General features: G+C 48.3%; 1 protein-coding gene across 2 annotated transcripts in view; it reads left to right on the forward strand.

Moving 5' to 3' along the window:
- The window catches only part of Csmd1 (CUB and Sushi multiple domains 1), a 1636907-nt gene extending 1615993 nt beyond the window's left edge, over positions 1-20914 (forward strand). Inside the window, exons 62-70 of one of the 2 annotated variants that reach the window (XM_048792812.1) lie at positions 629-702; positions 3050-3161; positions 4550-4729; positions 5959-6003; positions 8697-8858; positions 11085-11197; positions 11887-11974; positions 14870-15002; positions 18494-20914. In XM_048792812.1, coding sequence (XP_048648769.1) covers positions 629-702; positions 3050-3161; positions 4550-4729; positions 5959-6003; positions 8697-8858; positions 11085-11197; positions 11887-11974; positions 14870-15002; positions 18494-18653 — 1067 coding nt within the window. In that variant the 3' untranslated portion in view covers positions 18654-20914. The remainder of the gene's footprint in view (positions 1-628; positions 703-3049; positions 3162-4549; positions 4730-5958; positions 6004-8696; positions 8859-11084; positions 11198-11886; positions 11975-14869; positions 15003-18493) is intronic. The other variant, XM_048792813.1, reaches the window with a different exon arrangement.
- Positions 20915-21276: the final 362 nt, after the last annotated feature.

Genomic DNA, 21276 nt, shown 5'->3' on the forward strand with positions numbered 1-21276 from the left:
TTTCCTAATTCTGTTTATTGTCATTTGATTTAAACTGCTGCTACATGGTAGATATTCCTACACTAAAAGTATTTTTTTTTCTTTCTTGTTATGGGTTAGTTGCTATAGAAAACAAATTTTAGAAAGTTGTTTATTTTTTATTTTTATTTTACTTTTGTGAGCAGCAAGGAGCACCAGTGTTGCAGCAGGATAGCTTGTGACCACTCCTATCCTACGTGCTTGGCAAAGGTCACTGCTGGACAACCTTACACTTCCTTTTGGACCATTAAGTGGATTTCTGCTTTTGAAATTTTGAAAATTTACTGAAGAAATTTGGAAAAATGTCATGGATGACCAGCTGAGATGACCATTAAATAAACCCTTATCATAATATTAATCAACGATTATCAGTGAAGGAAATTAAACCAGAAAAGGGAGAAGAGCAACTTGTTCTTTTATAGTAAGAATATACAGAGCTACTCAAAGTCTGCTAACATCAGAAATTAATATCTAAAGAGGTCTGATAGAGGAAAGTTGCAATTTACTTCAAGTTTCTTGACAAACATCTCACATATTGTCAAACAATGTTTCATCAACTTTGCAAAATCTCTTAATATCAACGCTGCCATGTTTTAATTGTGTGTTTCAGATCCTGCACACAATGCCTGTCCAGACCCTGGTACTCCACATTTCGGAATACAGAATAGCTCCAGAGGATATGAGGTACTTCATTTTTATTTTGCATGTTTTAGTGGAAATATAAAGTTGAGTGGATTCTTAAACACATGTTTGCACTTTTATATCATATTTTGTTCATCTTATATTTTCCCAAATGAAATCCATTCATTGAGGATTTCTGCATGTATTTGAACTGTCAAATTCAGCATAGCCTATGGGACTTGGTCACTCCTGTAACAATGGCTATGTTAATTTCTATTTGAAAACATGCATAAGTTTGTATTTATTTGTCTGTTATGCTCCAAGGGAAGTTCTCAATTACTAATTAATTGCACATCAAAAACTCCACTTAATGGCTGGATAGAATGGGTGGATATTAAATTTTAGAGAGAAAAAAAAAACACAGAAGAAATTACATTCCAGCCCCTTGGTCCAAGCTAATTTGTGATACCTGTTCTCTCCTGAACTCTCCAAACACCACGGCAGACGAGCATCTGAACAGCACTTGTGAATGATCAGTTGGCGTTTAATAGAGAGCACATCAACACTGCGGTTAATATGCAGAAATGCTTAAAATGCAAGATAAGCTTGAAATAAGAAGTTTTCACCATCCTAAGAACCACGTAGCTCCAGGGCTGCTCTTCCTCAGCTGCCCCCTCCCATCTCCCAGGGACCCTAGTGTGTTGCTGTCTTACTCAGGCACACACTGCTAATTCCTGACAGCTCTCTAGCACTCCACAAAGAAGGTTCTCTCAGGTGCCGACAGGTGGAATCTAGTGCAATTTCTGTCATTTTGAGGTATGGCCTTAAACTTCAGGCCAATGCTTTTTGGTAAATAAACATTCAATGGCTAATATCTAGGAATATTATAAAATACTGTATGCGGGCATTGTTCTCACTGACTCAAAACAAAAAATGAAATCTTGATCGCCATTGATCACGTGGCCTTCAGACCTCGTGACCTGCAGTGCACGGTGGGTGAGAGCTCATGGTGCCCTTCATTAGCAGCGTGTAAGGCACGGACGACTTGCACCCCCTCTTATGGCCCAGCGAAGTGCAGCAACACGAGTGGAGGGCCGTATGACAACTTAGGGGACAAGACACTGTCTTTAGAGTGAGTGCTGAGTCCCCGAGACGCACCTTCCTCCCCTGGGTGCTGAAACGCGACCCCCACACGGTGAGCCCTTTCAGTTCTGGAATATTCCAGGTATACTTTGTTAATCACGCCAACTAAGGGACCAGCTTCCTCCGCTCAGCCAGACCCGTCCCACAAGTCCCTGAGCTCCCAGGTTGGTATGTGGCATCCATCTAGGGTGGTGTGGCCACCCTGCTAAAGTGCCCCGTGAGGAGGGCACTGCTCTTGCTTTCTGCCAGGGGAAGACGCTCTCCCTCGCCTTCCCGCTGGTAGGCTGCAGCGTGTTTGCCAGGAGCTGTGAGTCAGGCCACTGGGAGGCTCACCAGGAGACCCGTGGAGGCCCCCGAGGAGCGTGACAGGCCCACCTTTCTCACCACTAACCAGAGTTAGCATCCAGAGTTTAGACAGCTTTGGAATTTTTCTTTGTAAATTCCTACTTCACTTTTTCCATGCTAAGAGCGTCACCCCCACTTCTCTTCAGTGTACCAACCGTCTCCTCACATTTCCGTACAGTTGTTCCCAAACTTCCAGCGAGGGCTGCGTGGTCTCACGCCTGTGGGAGACAGACACAGAGGAATTAAGGGACGGCTGTAGGTTCTCAGAGCACATGTCAGGATGTGTGTCTGCGTCTTAGGACTCTTGCTTGGCCCATGAGGAGAGACTTGGGGAGTGGCCCTGAGTGCGGAGCTGCTTTCCCTGGCCGAGGTTCCCCCCTCCGCCCTGCTTGGTCTTGTGCTTCAGGTGTAAAGGGTCATGGATGATCTCCTGTGCCCTCCACACTTGCCCATTTTTTAGAAAAAAATATAAAAGTCACCGATCCCTGAGGATTTTGGATATTCTGAAGCAACAGAAAGATGGTCAGTGGACTCCTTCAGAGCAGGAGGAAGTCGGCACCCTAGAAGAGTTAGCAAAAGTGATTTTCTAATAAACATCAATTGTTTAAAATGTGAGTGGCAGGAAAAAAAGAAAAGAAACTAATAGTTATTACAGTCTAGGAAGCAAGAGCCCTGAAATCAGAGAGAAAGTGTGCTCTCTTTGCCCAAACAGCCTCCTAACTTTCCGTGGTCTAAGATCTTACTCCACTTGCTGATGGTCTCTGTCCTGAAGGATGTCCGACCACAGTGGGTAGCGCATGTAGCTTCCCACAGCTGCTCAGGGCAGGGCGGAAGCTGGCTGGCTGCGTCGCGTTGGCACCTGGGCTTGGCTCTGCATGCCGGGCCTGTTCTCTGCCCCTGACGCCTCCTGGTCTCCCTCCAGGTCGGGAGCACGGTGTTTTTCAGGTGCAGGAAGGGGTACCACATTCAAGGCTCCACCACGCGGACCTGCCTTGCCAACCTGACGTGGAGCGGGCTGCAGACAGAGTGCATACGTAAGTGGGCCTCTGCGCCACCGGGCACACCTGGCTGCCATCTGGGGAGGGCCTGCCCTGAGGGGAGCCAGGAGCAGTGTCTGTGTCTGACTGGACAGAGTTTCCTGGTCCTGAACTGCGTGAGTCTCACGGTTGGGGACCTGGAGCAGCAGCAAGGCCAGGACCTGGGTGGTGATGCCAGTTCTCAGCCCCAGACCTGTGAGTCAGAAACTCTGGAGGGAGGTGGGCCGGGAGTCTGTGCTTAGCGAGCCTTCCAGTTAACAGTACCAGGCTAAAGTCAGAAGTCCTGGCACCACACCCCTTTCTCCTTGCTTGTAAGTTGACCTCGTGTTTAGTAGGTCATGTGATATGTCAGAGAACAGTATAAATGCTTAGGCTGTGTTTTTGTTATAGAAACGAAGTGTGTAAGAATGGATCACTGAAATAGCTACTTGAGGACCAAATTTACTCTTGTGATTTGATCATGAGATTTAGAGACAGTGTTTTGTGGACAAATAGTGAATCAGCCCTTCATTTCCCCACCATTAATCTAGTGAAATGCTACATCTTATCTGGCTTTAAGCATAAAGCATCAGGAGAATGTTACGAAAAATAATTTTGCTAAAATGTAAGGTGTGATTTTCTATGTATTTATCAGAATTATCACATGTGTGGCTAATTTAAAGTGGCCATCTCTACATCACTGCTCAGATATGTGGCCAGCATACGTATGTGTACGTGCATATACTCAAGTACGTGCCCATTGAACTGTGCCTCTCTAGGTAAAACGGAACTTCAAGAACTCATTATCTTGAGAGCTTGAAAGCCTGATAAGATGTGAAATATCGGCAATACTTGAAGCAATTTCATTTATAGTTTTAAAATTGTAAACTTGTTTTATAATAATCTACCAAGTTTTTAAATCTGAGACATATGGGTAAACTTTATAAAAAATAAGGCTATTTGGAATATATAATAAGCATTACGGTCTCATCTATTCTTAAATTATATTTGTAAAGAAAATGGGAATCTATATTTTAATTAAGTCTTTAAGTGCACATCAACTCTTTACCACTCACTTAATTGAACAATAAATTTGCTAGTTGCCACTTGACAAGAATCAAGGTATGTTTAGAGTATGTGTCAGCCTGTCTGAGTTAGTTTATAAGACCAGTCATGAAAGGGTTTTAACTATTATTCATCTTACCTGCATATCAGAGAGTCCCGTTTATTCCAAAGCTAGGATCTCTCCTCTGAATCTCTACATGTAATCATGTGTATATGTCATATGTGAAATCACCCGCCTCACAGCCGTCTCTGACGTGCTTGCTACTTACCTCTTGGGATGCATGTGTGAGCTTCGCAGTGAGGCGGTCTCCGTGTTCCTAACGGGATGAATGCCGTTTCAGCTCACGCCTGCAGGCAGCCAGAAACCCCGGCGCACGCGGACGTGCGGGCCATCGACCTTCCTGCTTTTGGCTACACCTTGGTGTACACCTGCCACGCGGGCTTCTTCCTTGCAGGTGGCTCTGAACATAGGACGTGCAAGGCAGATATGAAGTGGACGGGGAAGTCACCTGTGTGTAAAAGTAAGTCATTGATCACGGCGTGAAGGCACATTCCTGAGAGCAGGGAGGAGCGTCCCCTGCCCACCAGCAGATGAGCAGCTCTGAGGCCCAGGAGCAGTGGCAGGAGGAGGTGTCCTCAGCCAGCCTCAGCACACTCCGTGTGCTGAGCTGTGTGTGCCTGTATGTGCATACAGTGAGCGAATGATGTATACCTCAGGGTTACATGGACATAGAGACTTTATAATTTGCTATCTACATTTTAAGCCAAAGAGAAATGCTATGTGGCTGAAGAAAAATATTCTGAGTTAAAAGAAAAAATAATAAACAATATATTCTCAGAAAATGTGCTTCTTAAAACTAAAGATGCATAAATAAATATTACCAAGTGTCTGAGAATGTATAAGTGAAACTACCTGTGTTTTTGAATCCATAAGCTGTTTGGTGGTGAAGTAGACGTTTATATATTCTTAACATTCGTTCTATTTTTTGAAGTTATAAAAGCAATTAGCATGAAAAGGATGCTATGATTACAGATTTGTGTGTTTACAAATGAGAGTAACATGTGGGTCAGAATTGCTGGCAGCAAACCTGTCATATTCTTACCAATGTGGTTTGCGGATCCGCCTTGCGTCTTGGACAGCAGGAAGCAAGTTTGTGGAGTACATCAGTCTTGGCTTCCTGGAGCACATTTACTCAGAGTCTCAGGTTAAGGATTTTAAAATACACCCCTTTGCCCTTCCCCCATCAGAATAGAAGAATACGAGCTTTTAAAAATCATCATTTGTAGTTTGACCTGTAAATATAAAAGCTTCCAGACAGTAAAGTAAGTGTAACTCAATAGACTGAATGGACTCCGTCTTCTTCCATGCCAGAGGATTTGGGGCCCTGGGACACCAGAGGGTTGGAATCCTGGACACCTCAGGTAGCTGGCCCTAGTGTGAGGCGGTGTCCCCAGCAGGGTAACAGAAGGCTGACCCAAGCCACCCTCATTTGCAAGGCTCTCTGTTGTAGCACCTGAGTGGATTTGCCCATGAGGTGGGTGTGCAAGACTCCTCCTGTGGAAGGCAGCTCTCCACGACACACAGGACACTGTTCACACATGGGCCTAAGATGCATACGGATGCGACAGTCGTATTTGGTACATTTAAAAAATCTGGAGAAAGGAAAATTGCTTCAATTTGACATTTTTTTTTCAAACTTATTAAAAAATAAATGTTTTTGAAAATGATAATTTGTCTTTTTACTTGTAGGTAAAGGAGTGAGAGAAGTTAATGAAACAGTTACTAAAACTCCAGGTTTGTATACCAGAACAGTTATAGATTTCAATCAAATTAAGTGATTTGTTCTCTCCTTATTTTGCACAGTGAAACAATTCTTAGATTTAAATTTCTGAATCCATTACACGGGGCAAAGTAGTATTCTGATGATTTGACACCCCACACCTGCGCAGATTTCTGTTTGATTTGCTGCAGGGGTTTGTGAGTGGAACAACATTGTGTGCAAGGGCAGCCCTGGACATGCTTGCTCACGATTTGCTTCCACAGAGGCAAAGGACAGGCTGAGCCCACGCGTGGTATGATGGAGAGCCTTATAAATAGGGTTGCAGTCCTTCCTCTGTGTGAGGGAGCTAGCCCCAACCAAGCATGATGGTGTGCACTGTCACCAGAGCAGTTCACACGGGCAACCCCGTCTTCCAAGGACCTGCATGATCCATGATTTCCATATCTCTGCCTTCCAGCAAGCTCATCATTGAGCAAATGCCCCACATGGCCTGTCACCATGTGGGGCATTTGCTCAATGCATCAGGCAGTGAATCTGAAAGGTGCAGTCCTGATCCTAAGAGAGGGCTTCTGTATCTGACATCATTTGGCAAGGTGGCTCTGTGTTACAGATTTGGAAACTATTTAAATTAAACAAGTATCCCCAAATTTGTTTGTTTTTTTTAAGCATAAATAGTCTTTGTAAACATATGAGGTCAATGACTAGTATTTTCCTTACTTGGGTATTAATCCTGGTTTCTTGGACATGATGCTCTATTTTGACATCAGTGTGGAAGGAAACTGGTAATGCTGTGCTGCACAGTCAATTCTTAGGTGAGGCAGATCGAATGATAGAGGACTCTCTCCATCCTACACAATGAAGAACATAAAATCATCTTTCCTCACCATTTCATTAAAATATCACAAATCAAGTACAAGCAACACTTTCTTTTACAGAAGGAAACAGCATTTCATTGTCATGTGTTTCTTGTTTTGTGTTTAAGATATTTAAATATCTACATGTGCTTTTTGTAGGTGCACACATTATTTTCAGGGTAACTTTTCTCCTCTCTGAGGAGGTGCTAACTAGATACGGTTCTTTATCATGGTGGTCCACACTAGGTTCTTTATCATGGTGGTCCACACTAGCATGGCTCTGCTATTGGCTGGGTGCACTGGCACACTACCCGCAGGAACTCAAGTGACAAGGACCCAAGGAGAATGCTACCCCATGACTGATGGTCATGTCTGAATACAGAGAGGTGGCTCTGAAGCCCCGGTGCTACCTTAACCTACCCAGTCAGGGATGCCCATTACTGGGAGACACCCTCAGGGCTGGAGGGAAGGGGTGCACACATTAATATTCTCAGCTGAGTGTTACAGAAACCAGTCTTGAAAAACAATCTGGGCTATTCTAGAGGCTGTTGGTTTTAATAAATTAAACATTTGGGGGTTGCCAGTTAAAATCAGGGCCTCTGCAGCCACTGTTTAATGTCAGTAATCTCCAAGTATCTCAGACACTTGTGCTGAGACATCATTTTAACTTAGTTTTATTATTTGAATGTCTTCACTGTAAGCTGGGTTTCCACAAAGCCATGGAAGCCTCACTCTGCTCTCGGGCTTCTCCTACTAGGGTCTTTGCAGGCTTAGCTTGTCCAGGGACACAGGAAAGTGGCCAATAGGCTGCAAAAAGAAGCGGGGACACCGTTGTGACTTCATGATTTCCACTTTATTAGATTTACTGAAGATATTTTTAGAGAGAAGTGAATCATTTTTTCTACCTAGCAACTGAATGTGTTTTGACCAGTTCTACTTGCAGGGAACTTGTTTAATTGAATGTTTTTGGTACATCATGAGGAGATGTACCTCATAAGGGAGAGAACCTTAGTGAAACCCTGATGTGGACCTTTACATTGTAATACGTTGATGTTTAGGTTGACATTAGGAAAAAGGCAGGATTTTATACATAATTGCTACCTGAGATGTGGAAGATAAATGTAATACTTTTTATAAATTGCGAAAATAAAATACATCAGGAACCTCTGCATGCATTCCTGACCCAGATTCATCTGTTTAAAAGACTCCATGCCTTTTATTTCTGAATTTAGTAGACATAACTCAAAAGAGGCAGCGGAGGCGACCACTTCTCCCTTTCTGACTAATGTTGGGATGTTTTGCAGAAGGAGACTCGGGTAGAGCAGAAGAGCATGGGGGAGAGCGGTCAGCTCCACTTGCAAAGCAAAGCCCTCAGTGAAGCAAGGCCCCTGTCTTCACAAGCTGGTGCCGTCCACGTGCTCGGAAGCATGAGCTTGTTGAGGGCAGGCGCACCTCACAGATGACATGAGTCATTCCCTCTAAGTGTGTGTCCTCCAAAGAGCAGACAGGGTGCTAGTGAGGTATCAGCGGGAGTCCAGGGGGCAGTGAACACTTTCCTACTGAGCACAGGAAAACGACGCTAGCCTTGGTAGAACCACCTCCCAGGCCCACACTGTGGAGGTCCGCCTCGCAGGCTCCCGGGCTCCCTGCCTCCGCAGAGCAGAGCTGTGGCCTGCACAGAGCAAGGGCTGTCTCTTCTGACCACCACGCGCACTGTGTGAGCACAGTGCCCCAGGCGACCTCCTTGCTGTTGACGGTCATCTCTCACAAGCAGGGTTAGGCCGTCTGAGCTTGAAATGTCCACACCGGTGTGTGTGTGTGTGTGCTGACGTCATCTGTTCCCTTCCCTGCAGTTCCTTCGGATGTGTTTTTCGTCAGTTCGGTGTGGAAGGGATATTATGAATATTTAGGAAAAAGACAGCCTGCAACTCTAACCATTGACTGGTTCAATGCAACCAGCAGCAAGGTGAACGCGACCTTCACGGCAGCCTCGCAGGTGCAGCTGGAATTGACAGGTAGGCGCTGAGGGGCTTGGTCAGGCACCCGGGAGCAGCAGTGGGGCCCTGCCTGTCCCGGGGCTCGTGGGTGGGAAGTGCTTGCGCTTGCTGTGGGGGCTTTGTAAGCACAGCGTCTCAGCAGCCCTCGACAGCGACGGCCGGTTGACACAGCTTGCCCTGGTCAGGAGTGCAGAGCTCCCACAGTGGAGTGCAGAGGGTCAGCAACGTGCACAGCACTGATCCAGGGCCTGTGGGTCACATCCAACCCACGGCGCTGAATTCCACTCTCTTCAGGTCCTCTGACTCACGTCCTCCTCCCCAGTTTTGTCACCACCCGTGATTAAAATGACGATATTAGTAGGAAAACAAGCTCTGATTTCTATGCCAGCACATACATGCTTCTTAATTTTAAGCATGTCTTATCTATTGTCTTTTTCATTCTTACATAAATCCCATGGTGCAAGTTCCCTTATGTGATATTATATATGACACACATACGTGTGTGTGTATATATATATAATATATATATGCGTGTATGTATATATATTTACTGACTTAAAAGTGAAGAGAGAGAGAGAGAGAGAGAGAGAGAGAGAGAGAGAGAGTTGGTCTCAGGAACGTTAAGTAGCTTGCCTAAGGTGATATGTTAAGTAGTCGTCAGAGGCATAGCTGAACTGACAGAATCTGAGCCCTGCTAGGAACAGACACGTTCAGCTTCCTTCATACTTAAATGTAGTGATTTTAACCCCCCCTTCTTGTAACTATATACCATTTGCCATAAACTGACTCCCAAAGGCTTGAGAGTCTCCCTGAATTACCCACAAGAGGCAGCCCTGGTTCTGAACACCAAGGTGTCTCAAAATGCCACACCTCCCCCCCACAGTAGGTGACTCATCCTTGGGGTCAGGTTCCCCACTCCTCACATCTCACTTTTCTGTCCTTGGATAGGAAAACATGTAAAATAGCCCATATGCTCTGCATTAGGAAAAAGAAACTGTTCCCCACCTCAGATGTCCACAGGGTGTGCCCCTGGGCTCCTGGGCTGGTGGCCCCTGGGCTCATGGGCTAATGGCCCGTGGCTCAGGACCCCACACTCCCTTATGCTTTGCCCATGTGAACGAACACATGACTCAGAGCAGGTATTGAACATCTAGTTGTGTCAGAATAAACTAAGGAGCTTTTAAATATTTACACTCCTCAGCTCCAGCCACATAGTTTAGATCTTTCTTCTTACAGAACCAGAGATTTGAACTTTCCCCCAAAGAACGTGCCCCCAGGGGACTCAGTGCCCCCAGACTCTGGATCAGTGTTGGGGGGCCTGTGGTTGCCCCAGGGGAATGAGTCCCAGGACACAGACTCCACCACGCAGCCTGGCTTGAAAGAATGGGTGGGGCAGGAAGGGCAGCGGACACTGTGGTGCCCACTGGGACAGCGGGTTGGTTTTGCTGCTGCTGTTTAACCCTGGTCCGCTCTCAGGAGGTGGTTGTACCTCTCCCGTGGCGGGAAAAGTCGCCCACAGGAGAGGGCTGGGGTTGGACCCAGGCTCCCTCCTGGTGTCTGCCAATGGACGCTTTCCTGGCACTTTCCGGACGGCCCCTCTGGGCGGAGTTAGTGGGAGCCCCCTGCAGCTTCTCTTGGGAACTCCGCACCTTGCCTGCAGGTGGCGGCAGCCCGCGTCTGCAGCGCGCGTTTCTGTGCTGGTTTTCTCCTCCCGTGGTGGGAACTCACCGCAGGTGCAGCCCACCCCCTCGGCAACCCGCCAGTCGTTGCCCTCCACCCGGTGTAGCCCCCAGGTGTGATGTCCGTCCCCCGGTGCCCCTCTCTGTGGCTGGGCCGGCGTCCTCGCTGGCCTCCTGTGCGCCTCCTGCAACAAGGGCCCACGGCATCCCTCCAAGTAGCTGCATTTGTGTTGCGGTTTAGGTCTGTGTTTTCTACATATTCCTGCCCCCAAAGTCAGTGAAATATGGATAAAAAATTCTGGATCTTTTAGAAGACTCAAACACACACTCCTGTCCTTCCTGGCCTGGTTCAGTGAGGTGAACCAGGTCCATTAAGGACTCTCACGAGCTGCCAGTGTTTTGGGGGGAAGCACTGAGGCTAAGACTCAAAACTAAAACCAGGATCTTCTGCTGGGTTTCTGTGAGCTGGGGCCTCGCCCGCTCTTGCTGTGCTCAAGTCCGTGGCTAAGTGGCTGCCGGTTGCCCTGAGGATCCTCCCGCGGGACTGACGCCCGTCTTTCCACAGGTGTTTACAAGAAGGAGGAGACCCACCTGCTCCTGAAAGCTTTCCACATTAAAGGCCCCGGAGACATTTTTGTGAGCAAGTTTGAAAACGACAACTGGGGTCTCGATGGCTACGTAAGTGCCCGCCTGAGGCCTCCTCGCACCCCGTGCTCTGGGCAGGGTGGGGGCACCCACCTGAGCAGAGAAGTCACTCTGTCCCTGGAGACCTGGGGTCCCCTTGGCAGCAGGGCCACTTTACCCCTCATTTTATAGTGGTGGAGACCAAACTCAAAATGAGAATCATTGGCCAAGAGTAAAGCAGCCGTTCTACCAAGGACAGAGCAGGGCTGACCACGGCTCTCCCCGGAGAGCACCGCAGCCACCCATTGTAAGGCACCGTGTGGCTACTCTGGGAGTCCTGAGCCGGCATTCCTGGTGGGGAGGTTTCCTTAGCACCTTCTTTGCGAGTCATCTTGCTGTGTCCTGGTCACGTGTGACAAGGGCACACAGCCTCGTGAGGCACACAGGCCAGTCGCCGGGCCTGCGTGAGTGAGTTTCCCATGCGGGAGCTGTGATTATTCATCCGTAGCTCCATCTCCCTGTCACAAGGCAGTTACCACACTGCCCCCTCAGGGGTCAGATTGAGAGGGTCAGCATGAATCCAAGTTAGTGGAAGTCCAGCCTGTATGACTTTCGGTTTCTAACTGTAAATATGCCATAAATGTGGGATGTGACAGCGACTCGGGACAGCAGTGACGACACTGAGGTCACCAGGACCCGCTGGCCTCCTTTTCACATGTCTCCTCCCTCTTCCCACTTACCAGGTGTCCTCAGGACTTGAACGGGGAGGATTCACTTTCCAAGGTGACGTACACGGGAAGGACTTCGGGAAGTTCAAGCTGGAGCGACAAGGTAAGCTGCGCAAGGCCCCCTTCACTAAGGAGGAGCGCAAAGGACATGACTCCCAAAGAAACCCCAGCAACACTCAGGAGGGCCTGGCACGTTCACAAACAAGACAGAAACAAAGCTGGGGGTGATGCACCAGGTACATCACTGTGGGATTAGCATCCTTCTGCATCAAGAAAGGTTTGGAATTAAGGGCACAAACAAAGATGGAACTCAAGTTAAAAATGAGCAACTCTACTACCCTAAGAAAACTAAGGGATGTTAAAAGTAAAAAAGTCTGTATCTCTACAAAGTATCAATGGTCATGTTCAGTTGCCAGAATATGCAGCTTAAAGCTCAGTGTTGGCTGATCCCAGGACACTCAGGCGTGCAGTTCTGGGGATGGAGAGTGGATACGCAGGACTGACAGTCTTCTTCTCCAACAGCCTCTCTCCAAAATGTTTGGCCTGCGTGTACGAACCCTGTTCTTCCCACCAGGTGCATCTGCAGGGGCTCCTTCAGTAGTTCAGATAGCTCGTGCACGCCACCTGTGGCCATAGGGGACGGCTTCAGCAAAGGCGTTTGGGGATGCATTGCATCAGGTAGGACACGGTGTACTCAGCGCCATGGGTCCAGCGAGTGAGGCCAGCACACAGGAGACCCGTTCACTCCTGGCAGAGCCTCCTGCCTTGTGTGTTCCTTCTCTTCTGATTTTGACCTCAGCGAGGAGACGGGAAGGTGCAAGGCAAGGGCCGCTGCAGTGAATCCTGCCTCACTGATGAGCTGGCCAGGGGACGGAGGAAGAGCCGCAATTCTGTGGAGCACGGTGTAGCTGCGTGCTGAGGGGTCTGCACAGACATGCCCTTCACGGAGCCATAGGCCACGTGCACCAGTGCAGGGGAGACACAGGTTGTATGGGGTTAGCACTGCGTTCCTGCCAGATGGTTGGAACTACATTATGCGCTGCTGGAAGAGGCTTCGGACATGCCAATTTATGAAGAGGAAGATTGCCGTGCAGAGGCACAGGAGGGCAAAGCTCTGTGGTGGTGATCGCTGATGCACTCCTTCCCCAGGACCTAGCCTGAGCCCAGGGAGGCAAAGGGCAGGTTGCCAGCCTGCCAGTCAGCACCCTGGACAAAGGAAAGCCAACCATGCAATGCCCTCTTCCACCATTCCAAACGCAGGGCACCATGGAGCAGAAAAACTTTAAATTATGATGCTAGCAATTAACTGTGATGCCAGGCCATCTTTCAAAGTGAACTGTGTCATCTGGGGTAATGGAATAGAGGAACCCCTTAGACCAACACTAACGATGGGAGACACTTTTCTTTCACCTTCAGCTAGATCCTGAAGTGGCGTGCTCGCCCTCTCCCAGCGGTACAGGTTGTCGTCATTTTCAGGACACACCACAGGCCCGGGGAGACCCTGTGGAGGGCCAAGTTTACTCACGCAGTGAACCGACCCAGACTACAGTGTGCTGTCACCCATTTTCTTGGCATTACTGTCTTCCCTTTTAGCCTAACTAAATAACAGCTTGAATTAACAAGTAACTTTTATTCTCATATGGTGATAAGCTTATTGTCAGGGAGAACAATTTGCTTCACAAAATAATTTGAATCTCAAACAAGTTTCACATTCAACTAATCAGAAAAGTCTGTTTAAGTAACATTTCAGGAAAAATCGTTCATTTAAGAGTGATGGCTACAAACCTATTTTGTGGAGAAAAATAACCATCTGGTTGTCTCTAGTCAGATAAACTGGAAAAAAATGTATCATCATTAAATGGATACTGAAGTCCAGTTAATTTGAAGACAATGTTAGTGGAAAATCTTGTGTGAAATAATCAACATAAATTAATTGCCCTATTAAAATCGAATGACTCCCATATACAGAGAAGGAGAGAAGATGTGTGATCATCATGGGTCTGATAACTTACCTCCATCCAGACGGCAGAGGACTCCTGTTCCACAAACAGAGGAAGACACCTAACCACCAGCATGGCAGAGGCTTGAGTGGACTGTTCTCTGAACATTTGCCAATGACCAACAAATGCCCGATAAACCCACATGTAGCCCATGACAGCCAGAACCAACAGGGGACTTCAATGGTCCCCAGGGCTCCAGCCCACTCCAACCACAGGAAAAAGTGGTGACTATTCCACCCACCCAAGTCCGACGCCCAGGGTGAAGGCTCCCCTTGGCTTGACTCTGTCCCATGCCCATCCCCTGGGTGCTCAGGTTTAGAGAGAAAAGGTACCTGTCATTTCCCTTTGCATTAAGCAACTTCAAGCAATGAGGCCAAATTCATTTAAAAACCTATTTTATAAAGAAACTCTTCAAGAACCAACAGCTGTCTTTGGCAATTGACAGGGAATCGGTGTTTGCTGGTCTGTTTTCCCCTGGCCTGTCTCAGAGCTGTGCAAGCACTGGCTCTGCAGACCAGGGCAAGGGGTGGAGCCTGTGCGGCCTCTGAGCTGCCCGCCTTCCCTCCTTCTGGGCACAGCGCGTGGCTCAGCACTTCTCTTGGCCCCTGCAAACTTGCACTGTGACGTCCAGCTGCAGCTTCCCTTCAGTCCAAGACTTTGGAGAATCTACATAGACAACAGATGCTTTGTTAGGTACTCCTATGTGCATAAAAACTATCACTCAAACAAAGGGTCCCTAGTGGCCCTTCATCTCCCTCACGTCTGCACTGGGAGACTCCTTCATAGGCCCCTCGGCTGTAGGTAAGGAATTGCCAGGCAGCTTTTGTATGTTGGTCATTAAAATGGACATTGAATCTCCAGAAAGAGTGTCAGATTCCAGTGGAAAGGAAATCCCTGCTTCTCACAGAGTTTGTGATCACTGATTAAATTTATCATGCACATCGCTTTGCTTGAGTCTGGTACAGTAACTGCACATTTTAACCCCTCTTGTCTTCCAGATCCCCTGGGCTCTGGTGAAGACCCCTCGAACCAGTACCATGGCACCAGCAGCGGCTCCGTGGCAGCTGCCATCCTGGTTCCTTTCTTCGCTCTCATTTTATCAGGGTTTGCATTTTACCTCTACAAACACAGGTACTGGAGCAGCATGGTCTACTCACAAATGTGCAGTGTGAAGTGTTGGTGTGAGCCACGGCGTGCACTTGCATTTCACGCATGTGTGTTCTGCATTGCTATGCTAGGAATGCTGTGTGCCAAGGATTTGTGTTGCTGTTTCTTTTCCTCTGCTTGTTAGCTGTCCTACTGTGTCAGAAGGTCACATCTGAGTAATGGGCTTTAAGAGAATAGGCCGAGAGGGGGCCTGTATTCCTTGACGTGGCCTTCAGCCTTCCGACAGAAGGGGAAATAATGCGCTCCGTGACCACTTTCCACCCCACGCATCTGTAACTCATGAATTGTTGAGCAATCTATTCCTTTAGCAGGCAAAAGTTGAGATCTTAACACACACTGAACAATATCATACTCACCATCCCTCTAGAATGTTCTGGGTATTTATTAATTTTTAAATACTGGTTAATTGAAAAGTGTCAGAACTTGGAGTAAAACTATTTTATTGAATTGAATCCTTTCCTTGGAGTCAATGTGGATGCATTTCGAAGGAAGGAAGGAAGGAAGGAAGGGAGGGAGGGAGGAGGTTGCAGAGTGATTATAAAGTCCTTGCTGTCCATGGGAATAATATGTTACTCTGAGGAATCTGGTTTATGCAAAATCATTCTAATCTACTGAATGAAAAGTATCATTCCCTAAAACTAACAACAAAATGTAGCAATCCTCTGGAACAAGGTAAAAGTATATTAGTTATGCCAAATATCGATTTATAAGACACACATATTTTCACTTGATTCTGGTTAAAACAAAATAAACCTAGTCCAAGGAAGGTTACATTTTAGTAACTTGTAGGGCAAATTTTTAAATATGTGTTTTCCTATAATTTAAAAAATCTATACAAAATAGTAAGAAGGTTGCTTCACAGTTGCATTGCACAAACAGTTTGCAGGTATACTAGCAGCACCTCTGGTTGGTAAAGTCTGTATTTTAAAAACACAGCTCAGTAAAAGAAATCTCAAGTGGTATTTACAAAATTATAGATTGGTGGCTGGAGTGTAGCTTGGTGACTTTGCATGCACAAGGTCTTGGGTTAAATGCCCAGCACATACACAAAAATGATTGGCACAACATTAATTATTATTATTTTTTATTTTGAAGAAAAATATCCTGAGCTGGTGTGGTGTCACATTTGTGTAATTCCAGAGACTTGGGAGGATGTGGCAGGAGGATTGCAAATTTGAGGCCAGCCTCAGGACTTAACCAGATCCTGTCTCCAATAATTTTTAAAAGGTCTGAGGGTGTAGTTCAGTGGTAAAGACCCCCTGAGTTCAACCTCCAGAACCTCCCTTTAAAAAAACAAGGAAAAAAAATCCTGTGCACCCTGGTCTAGTGAGCCTTCCACTTGGGATTCTGCTCCTCAGCTGGTGTAAGAGTCAGTCAGTGCAGACACAAGGGTCACAGCCTCATCCCACTCAATGCCGGGACAGGAAGAGTTTAAATTGATGTATCTTCTTTCACAAATTCTGCTAGGCACTGTCACACCCCTGGGGACACAGACAGCACTGATAATTCACACAGACTTGCCTTTGCTGGTGTGGCATCCACGCCACCCCAGGGAGAGGGTCTGCTCCATTAGAGCAGAGTCCCTGACCTTCCTGCCACCCAGTGGCGAGAGCCCTCTGCACCCTTCGCCAGCCCATGAGTCCCGTTAGATGGTGCCCCACACGTCAGAGAGCAGGCTTTGTTGTGGCTCAGAGATGAAGCCTTCCTACGGGCCTGAGCATCTCCTGTCCTATGGAAGGTTGACCCCGCACACTAAGCGTGGCTGTGTAAGGTAAAAGGACTTCCAGTTGCAGGGTATCCAGTGCACACCACCGCTCTTGTCTGTCCACCCGGACGTTGCTCTGCTCATGCTCCGTGGCTGAGTGCCTCTGTGGAGGCCACGCATGGACAGCCTCAGACTGGCCACGGTGCCTGGGTTCTCTGTGGTCTGATGCCTCCTGTGGCGGGTGGGGCCCTGGCTGTCATCCTGACTGCCCCACCCGCCCAGGCTGCTTTCTGGAGCTGGAAGGCTACTCTCGCTCACTGCTCTCCAAGGGCACCGTGGGCACCGTGGCCTACAGCCCTGTGGTCACCTTTCTGGGTTCTTGGCCCCAGCCCAGGGGCAGGGCCAAGCCCTGGGCTCCCTCCCCTGCCTTCTCGGCACCGTCCTTGGGGGTGCCCCGTGTGTCTCAAGGGAGAACCCCCGCCACGCGTCGCTGAGCCTCTGTTGCTCCCTGTGAGCTGGAAGCTGTTCCTCAGTCAGGCCCTGGTGTCACTCAGCGCCTGGAGGGCTGCCCTGGTTTCCCTCCCCAGAGCCCAGGGCGTCCCCCCAGGTCCGGCTCCGCGTCTCCCCCCAGCCAGGAGGTGACTCCGCCAGCTCCTGGCTTCATCTCATCGACTGCCTCCTCTGCTGCCTTTGGCTGCCTGAGCGCTTTCCAAGTTCAGTGTCTGTGACGTCTCTGACTCTTGGGGCTGCTGAAATTGACATTTTGCTGACAGAGACCCATTTTTTGAGGTCACACACTTTTTATATGTCTTTTTCCTAATGAACACGTTGTAACTTGAGAGAAAATCAACAGAAACTCACTCAAGCAGAAGGTTTCTTTACATCCAGTATCCCCTGGCTCTTGGCTGGCTTGGCTATGGGAGTCCTGTTGAACTGGACTTCTGTCCTCACCTCCTGACACTGTCCTCTGCAGTTTCCCCTGGAATAAGGAAAACAGATGAAGAAGCCAGACCACTCGTGTTTAGATCTCTTCAGTCTAAACACCCTCAATGCTTGTATCAAGGGTTATATGTGTGTGGGGGGGACTCTTTTCACCACCAAATATAAAGACATTTTAATAATAAGGGTAGCTTTGTTTCTAAAAACAGACTAATTTTTAACTCACTAAAGAAAAAGTCAAACTTTCAAAATAAATAAATTTGGTGAATTTAAAAAGTCTCCAGGGCTGGGCACCCCACAGGAGGACATCATTCTTATCATCATTACTGCACAGTAACAAAGTTCATTGGCTTCCCCGCGGCCTTGTGACTGCTCAGGGACAGGTGACTGTCCAGACCAGACCCCACCTGCCTCCAGCCGGGAAGAGCATCCCAAGGAGCATTCCTAGGAAGCACCAATAATCATTTGATTTTGGAAATTGCTCCCATTTTTAAGCTCTATTATAATCCCAACTATTAATGTGTGTGTGTGTGTGTGTGTGTGTGTCTGTGTGTGGTGCTGGGGGTTGAACCCAGGGACTTGTGCAAGCGAGGCAAATGCTCTACCAACTGAGCTGTATCCTCTGTCCCCATCCTTCAATTTTTTTTTTTTAAAGTCAGCTCTGGTAAGTGAGCAGGTGGCCCCTGGCCCCGTCCCCATCCTGCACACACCACTTCCTGTGCCTGTGGGCCCCTCCCACCCCCAGCCTGGCTGTTTGGCCTCTGTGACTGACATCAGGCCCCTAACTCTGCACTCTCTCTCTTCCCTGCAGAACAAGACCGAAAGTTCAGTACAATGGCTATGCCGGGCACGAGAACAGCAATGGACAGGCGTCGTTTGAAAACCCCATGTACGACACAAACTTAAAGCCCACAGAAGCGAAGGCTGTGCGGTTCGACACCACTCTGAACACAGTTTGTACAGTGGTATAGCCCTCAGTGCCCCAGGACTGATCCATAGCCATACCTCTGACGGACAAGCGGTGATTCCTTTGGTGCCATAGACCACTCTCCCTTCTCTCTTGCTTTGCTGCAGCGTCCTTTCCCATTGTCCACCGGTGTACGTGCAGCGGGGATTCCACTCCAACGTGGCAGGGTCTTCTGAGGATCAAACTTCAAACACATCTCATTCCACACGTGGATTCGAAGCACCTGGCTGCACCGGCTCGAACCAAGGTCTCTCAGGGGAGCCTGCCGAGTCTCGGGGACACGCCGAGCTCCATGCTTCAGTGTGGCTGGGAGGCCTTTCAATGCAATCTTCTGGCACGTGGATACATCCCTTGGGCGCGGTGACAAAATGGTAGCACCATGTTGTGTGTTGTTTGTTTTCTTTTCCACCCCCATGGACACAAATACTCTGAAAAGGAAAGGCTTCCTCCCAGGGGACAGCTCTCTGATAGATGCACACACCCACCAACGCTCCACTCTGCCTTCCCCGAGGTCTGACGAGCACGACGACCCCACGGCAACCCCGAGTGTCCATCACTAGGCACATCGGCACACTTCCCAGTCAGCTTCCTACTGCAGAATTTTTGATGCACAATTTTTTGCACTAGTGTGTTAGGAATGACTAAGATTCTGATAACTATTTACACAGGGTTTACACACACTGTCCACTGTATATAAGCATTCTTTCATGTTGTGAAACTGGACACACACACCCTCAGTTGAGTAGGAATAAGGGGGCTGGCCGCAGGGGCCAAGTCTCCAAGGGAAACGCAGTACTGGAGAGGTCTGTTTTGTCATTGCTTCCATTAGCTCCATTCATGTGCTGAACTCATTGAAGATGTCCAACAAGGAAAAAGAGGCCTTTGATTTCCCTTGTCCCCCAGCACCTTGTCCCCCAGTCCCTGTCTGTCATGCACTTCCTTGCAGAGGTGTCCGTTTGCCGTGTACAGATGTGAATAGTAATTTATTTAGGTAGCCGTGGCTCGTGGGCCGGCTCCCTGCAGCCCGCCCTGCGGTGCTGGCTCCTCTTTCTCTGTGACGTCACTCTCTGGTATGGCACTGGAAGTCGGACACCAGAGTCGCACCTTGAACTCAGCGGGAATTGTTCAGGATCAAACACTAAGTGTCCCTTTGGAGGAAGGGAAGTGCACGCGTCTCCTCAGGACCCTCCATCCCACTGGTTGGTTTCCCATTTGTTTTACACTTTAGGGTTCCAGACAGATCATCTCATGACTTTCAGGCTACATCCCATATAGGAGACCATAAACCACACGATCAATAGAACAGTCTACGCTTCCCAAAGCGGATGAGATCAAAACCATGGGTAGGAGATGTGACCAGGAGAATGTGGTGTAAGAAATTCAAAGTGAAGATCATGTTTATTTTTATTTATACTTGTTTGATAAAAGTATTTTTGAGAAGATGACGCTTATTTTATTATTTGATGTTTAGTACATGTCCCACATGTCGAGGACTTCCCCTCTGCACAGTGGCGGTGTCAGGATGTGGCACTGGCCCCGGCTTGCTGTGGGGGGCACATCCATGCTAGCGTTAGGACTGACGCGTCTGCCTGGCTGCTGACCTTTTCAGCGCAGGACTTCACCATGAAACACAGAAGGGACCCAGCAGGACACACACTGCTCATTCTCTGAAAGTCACGCATCCTGGTCTGAGCACTCAGTAGGTCTCGCACTCGGCTCCCTGGGCTCTGTTGCCAGGGGAAGGCGCACCTGCGCTGGGGCTCCCTGGCCTCCGCTGGCCGCCTTGTGCTTCGGGCTCCACGTTTTTGGGCTCCGTCTGTCCTTCTCTGGCCAAGCTGGCTGCTTTCCCAGAGATTGCTTTGCGGATGGGGATCCTCCCGGGGTTCTTCTGGGCAGACTGGCAGAAGTCCGGAGGAGCCGTGCTCCTAACACATACTGGACTGAAGAACAGAGAATGTCAGAGTGCGAGGCTCGCTGTGTGCGGGGGAGAACAGGTCACTCTATATATACTAGGTGTATATACATATATATATATTGTACATATCTCAGTTTGGCTCATTCAAACGAGGTGCAAAATGCTGACTTCAGAGTCTGAATCAATGTCTCTGTCCCCACATCCCTGACTGCCTGCTGGTCAATGACGTCATGAAGTCCTGATGACAGGACGTGCGTACACACAAGAAACCACATATCAGATTAGTACTATTTTCCTTTGTGTGCACATCAAACTGTCCTATGGTTGCCAGTTTGGAGCATGTTGTTCGACACCAATAGACAAAAATGGAGTGACTTTCAGGTGAGAATCCGCCCAGCCTCCGCTGGGGTGTGTGCGGTGCTTCCCGGGTCTCCGCGGGCGCGGGGAAGCGGGGTCAGGCCGCACTTGCACAGTGAGGGCTAGAGGACTTCCCGCAGGACCGCGGCGGGGGACCGCGAGCTGCGAAGGTCATGTGCTTCAAAGCTGTTTAAGACTGCTGCTTTCTCACACATCTTGCCTTCCCTTCAGGCTAGCTGCAATAATTTTTTTCTTCTGTAAAATATTTTGTACACAACAACAAAAAAGCTCTTATAAAAAGGGGAAAAAGAAAGCTGGCATTACGATCAGGAAAACCCACGTCATCGCCACCCCA

This window comes from Marmota marmota, unplaced genomic scaffold (genome assembly GCF_001458135.2).
Source record: "Marmota marmota marmota unplaced genomic scaffold, marMar, whole genome shotgun sequence".
NCBI classification, from domain to species: Eukaryota; Metazoa; Chordata; class Mammalia; order Rodentia; family Sciuridae; genus Marmota; species Marmota marmota.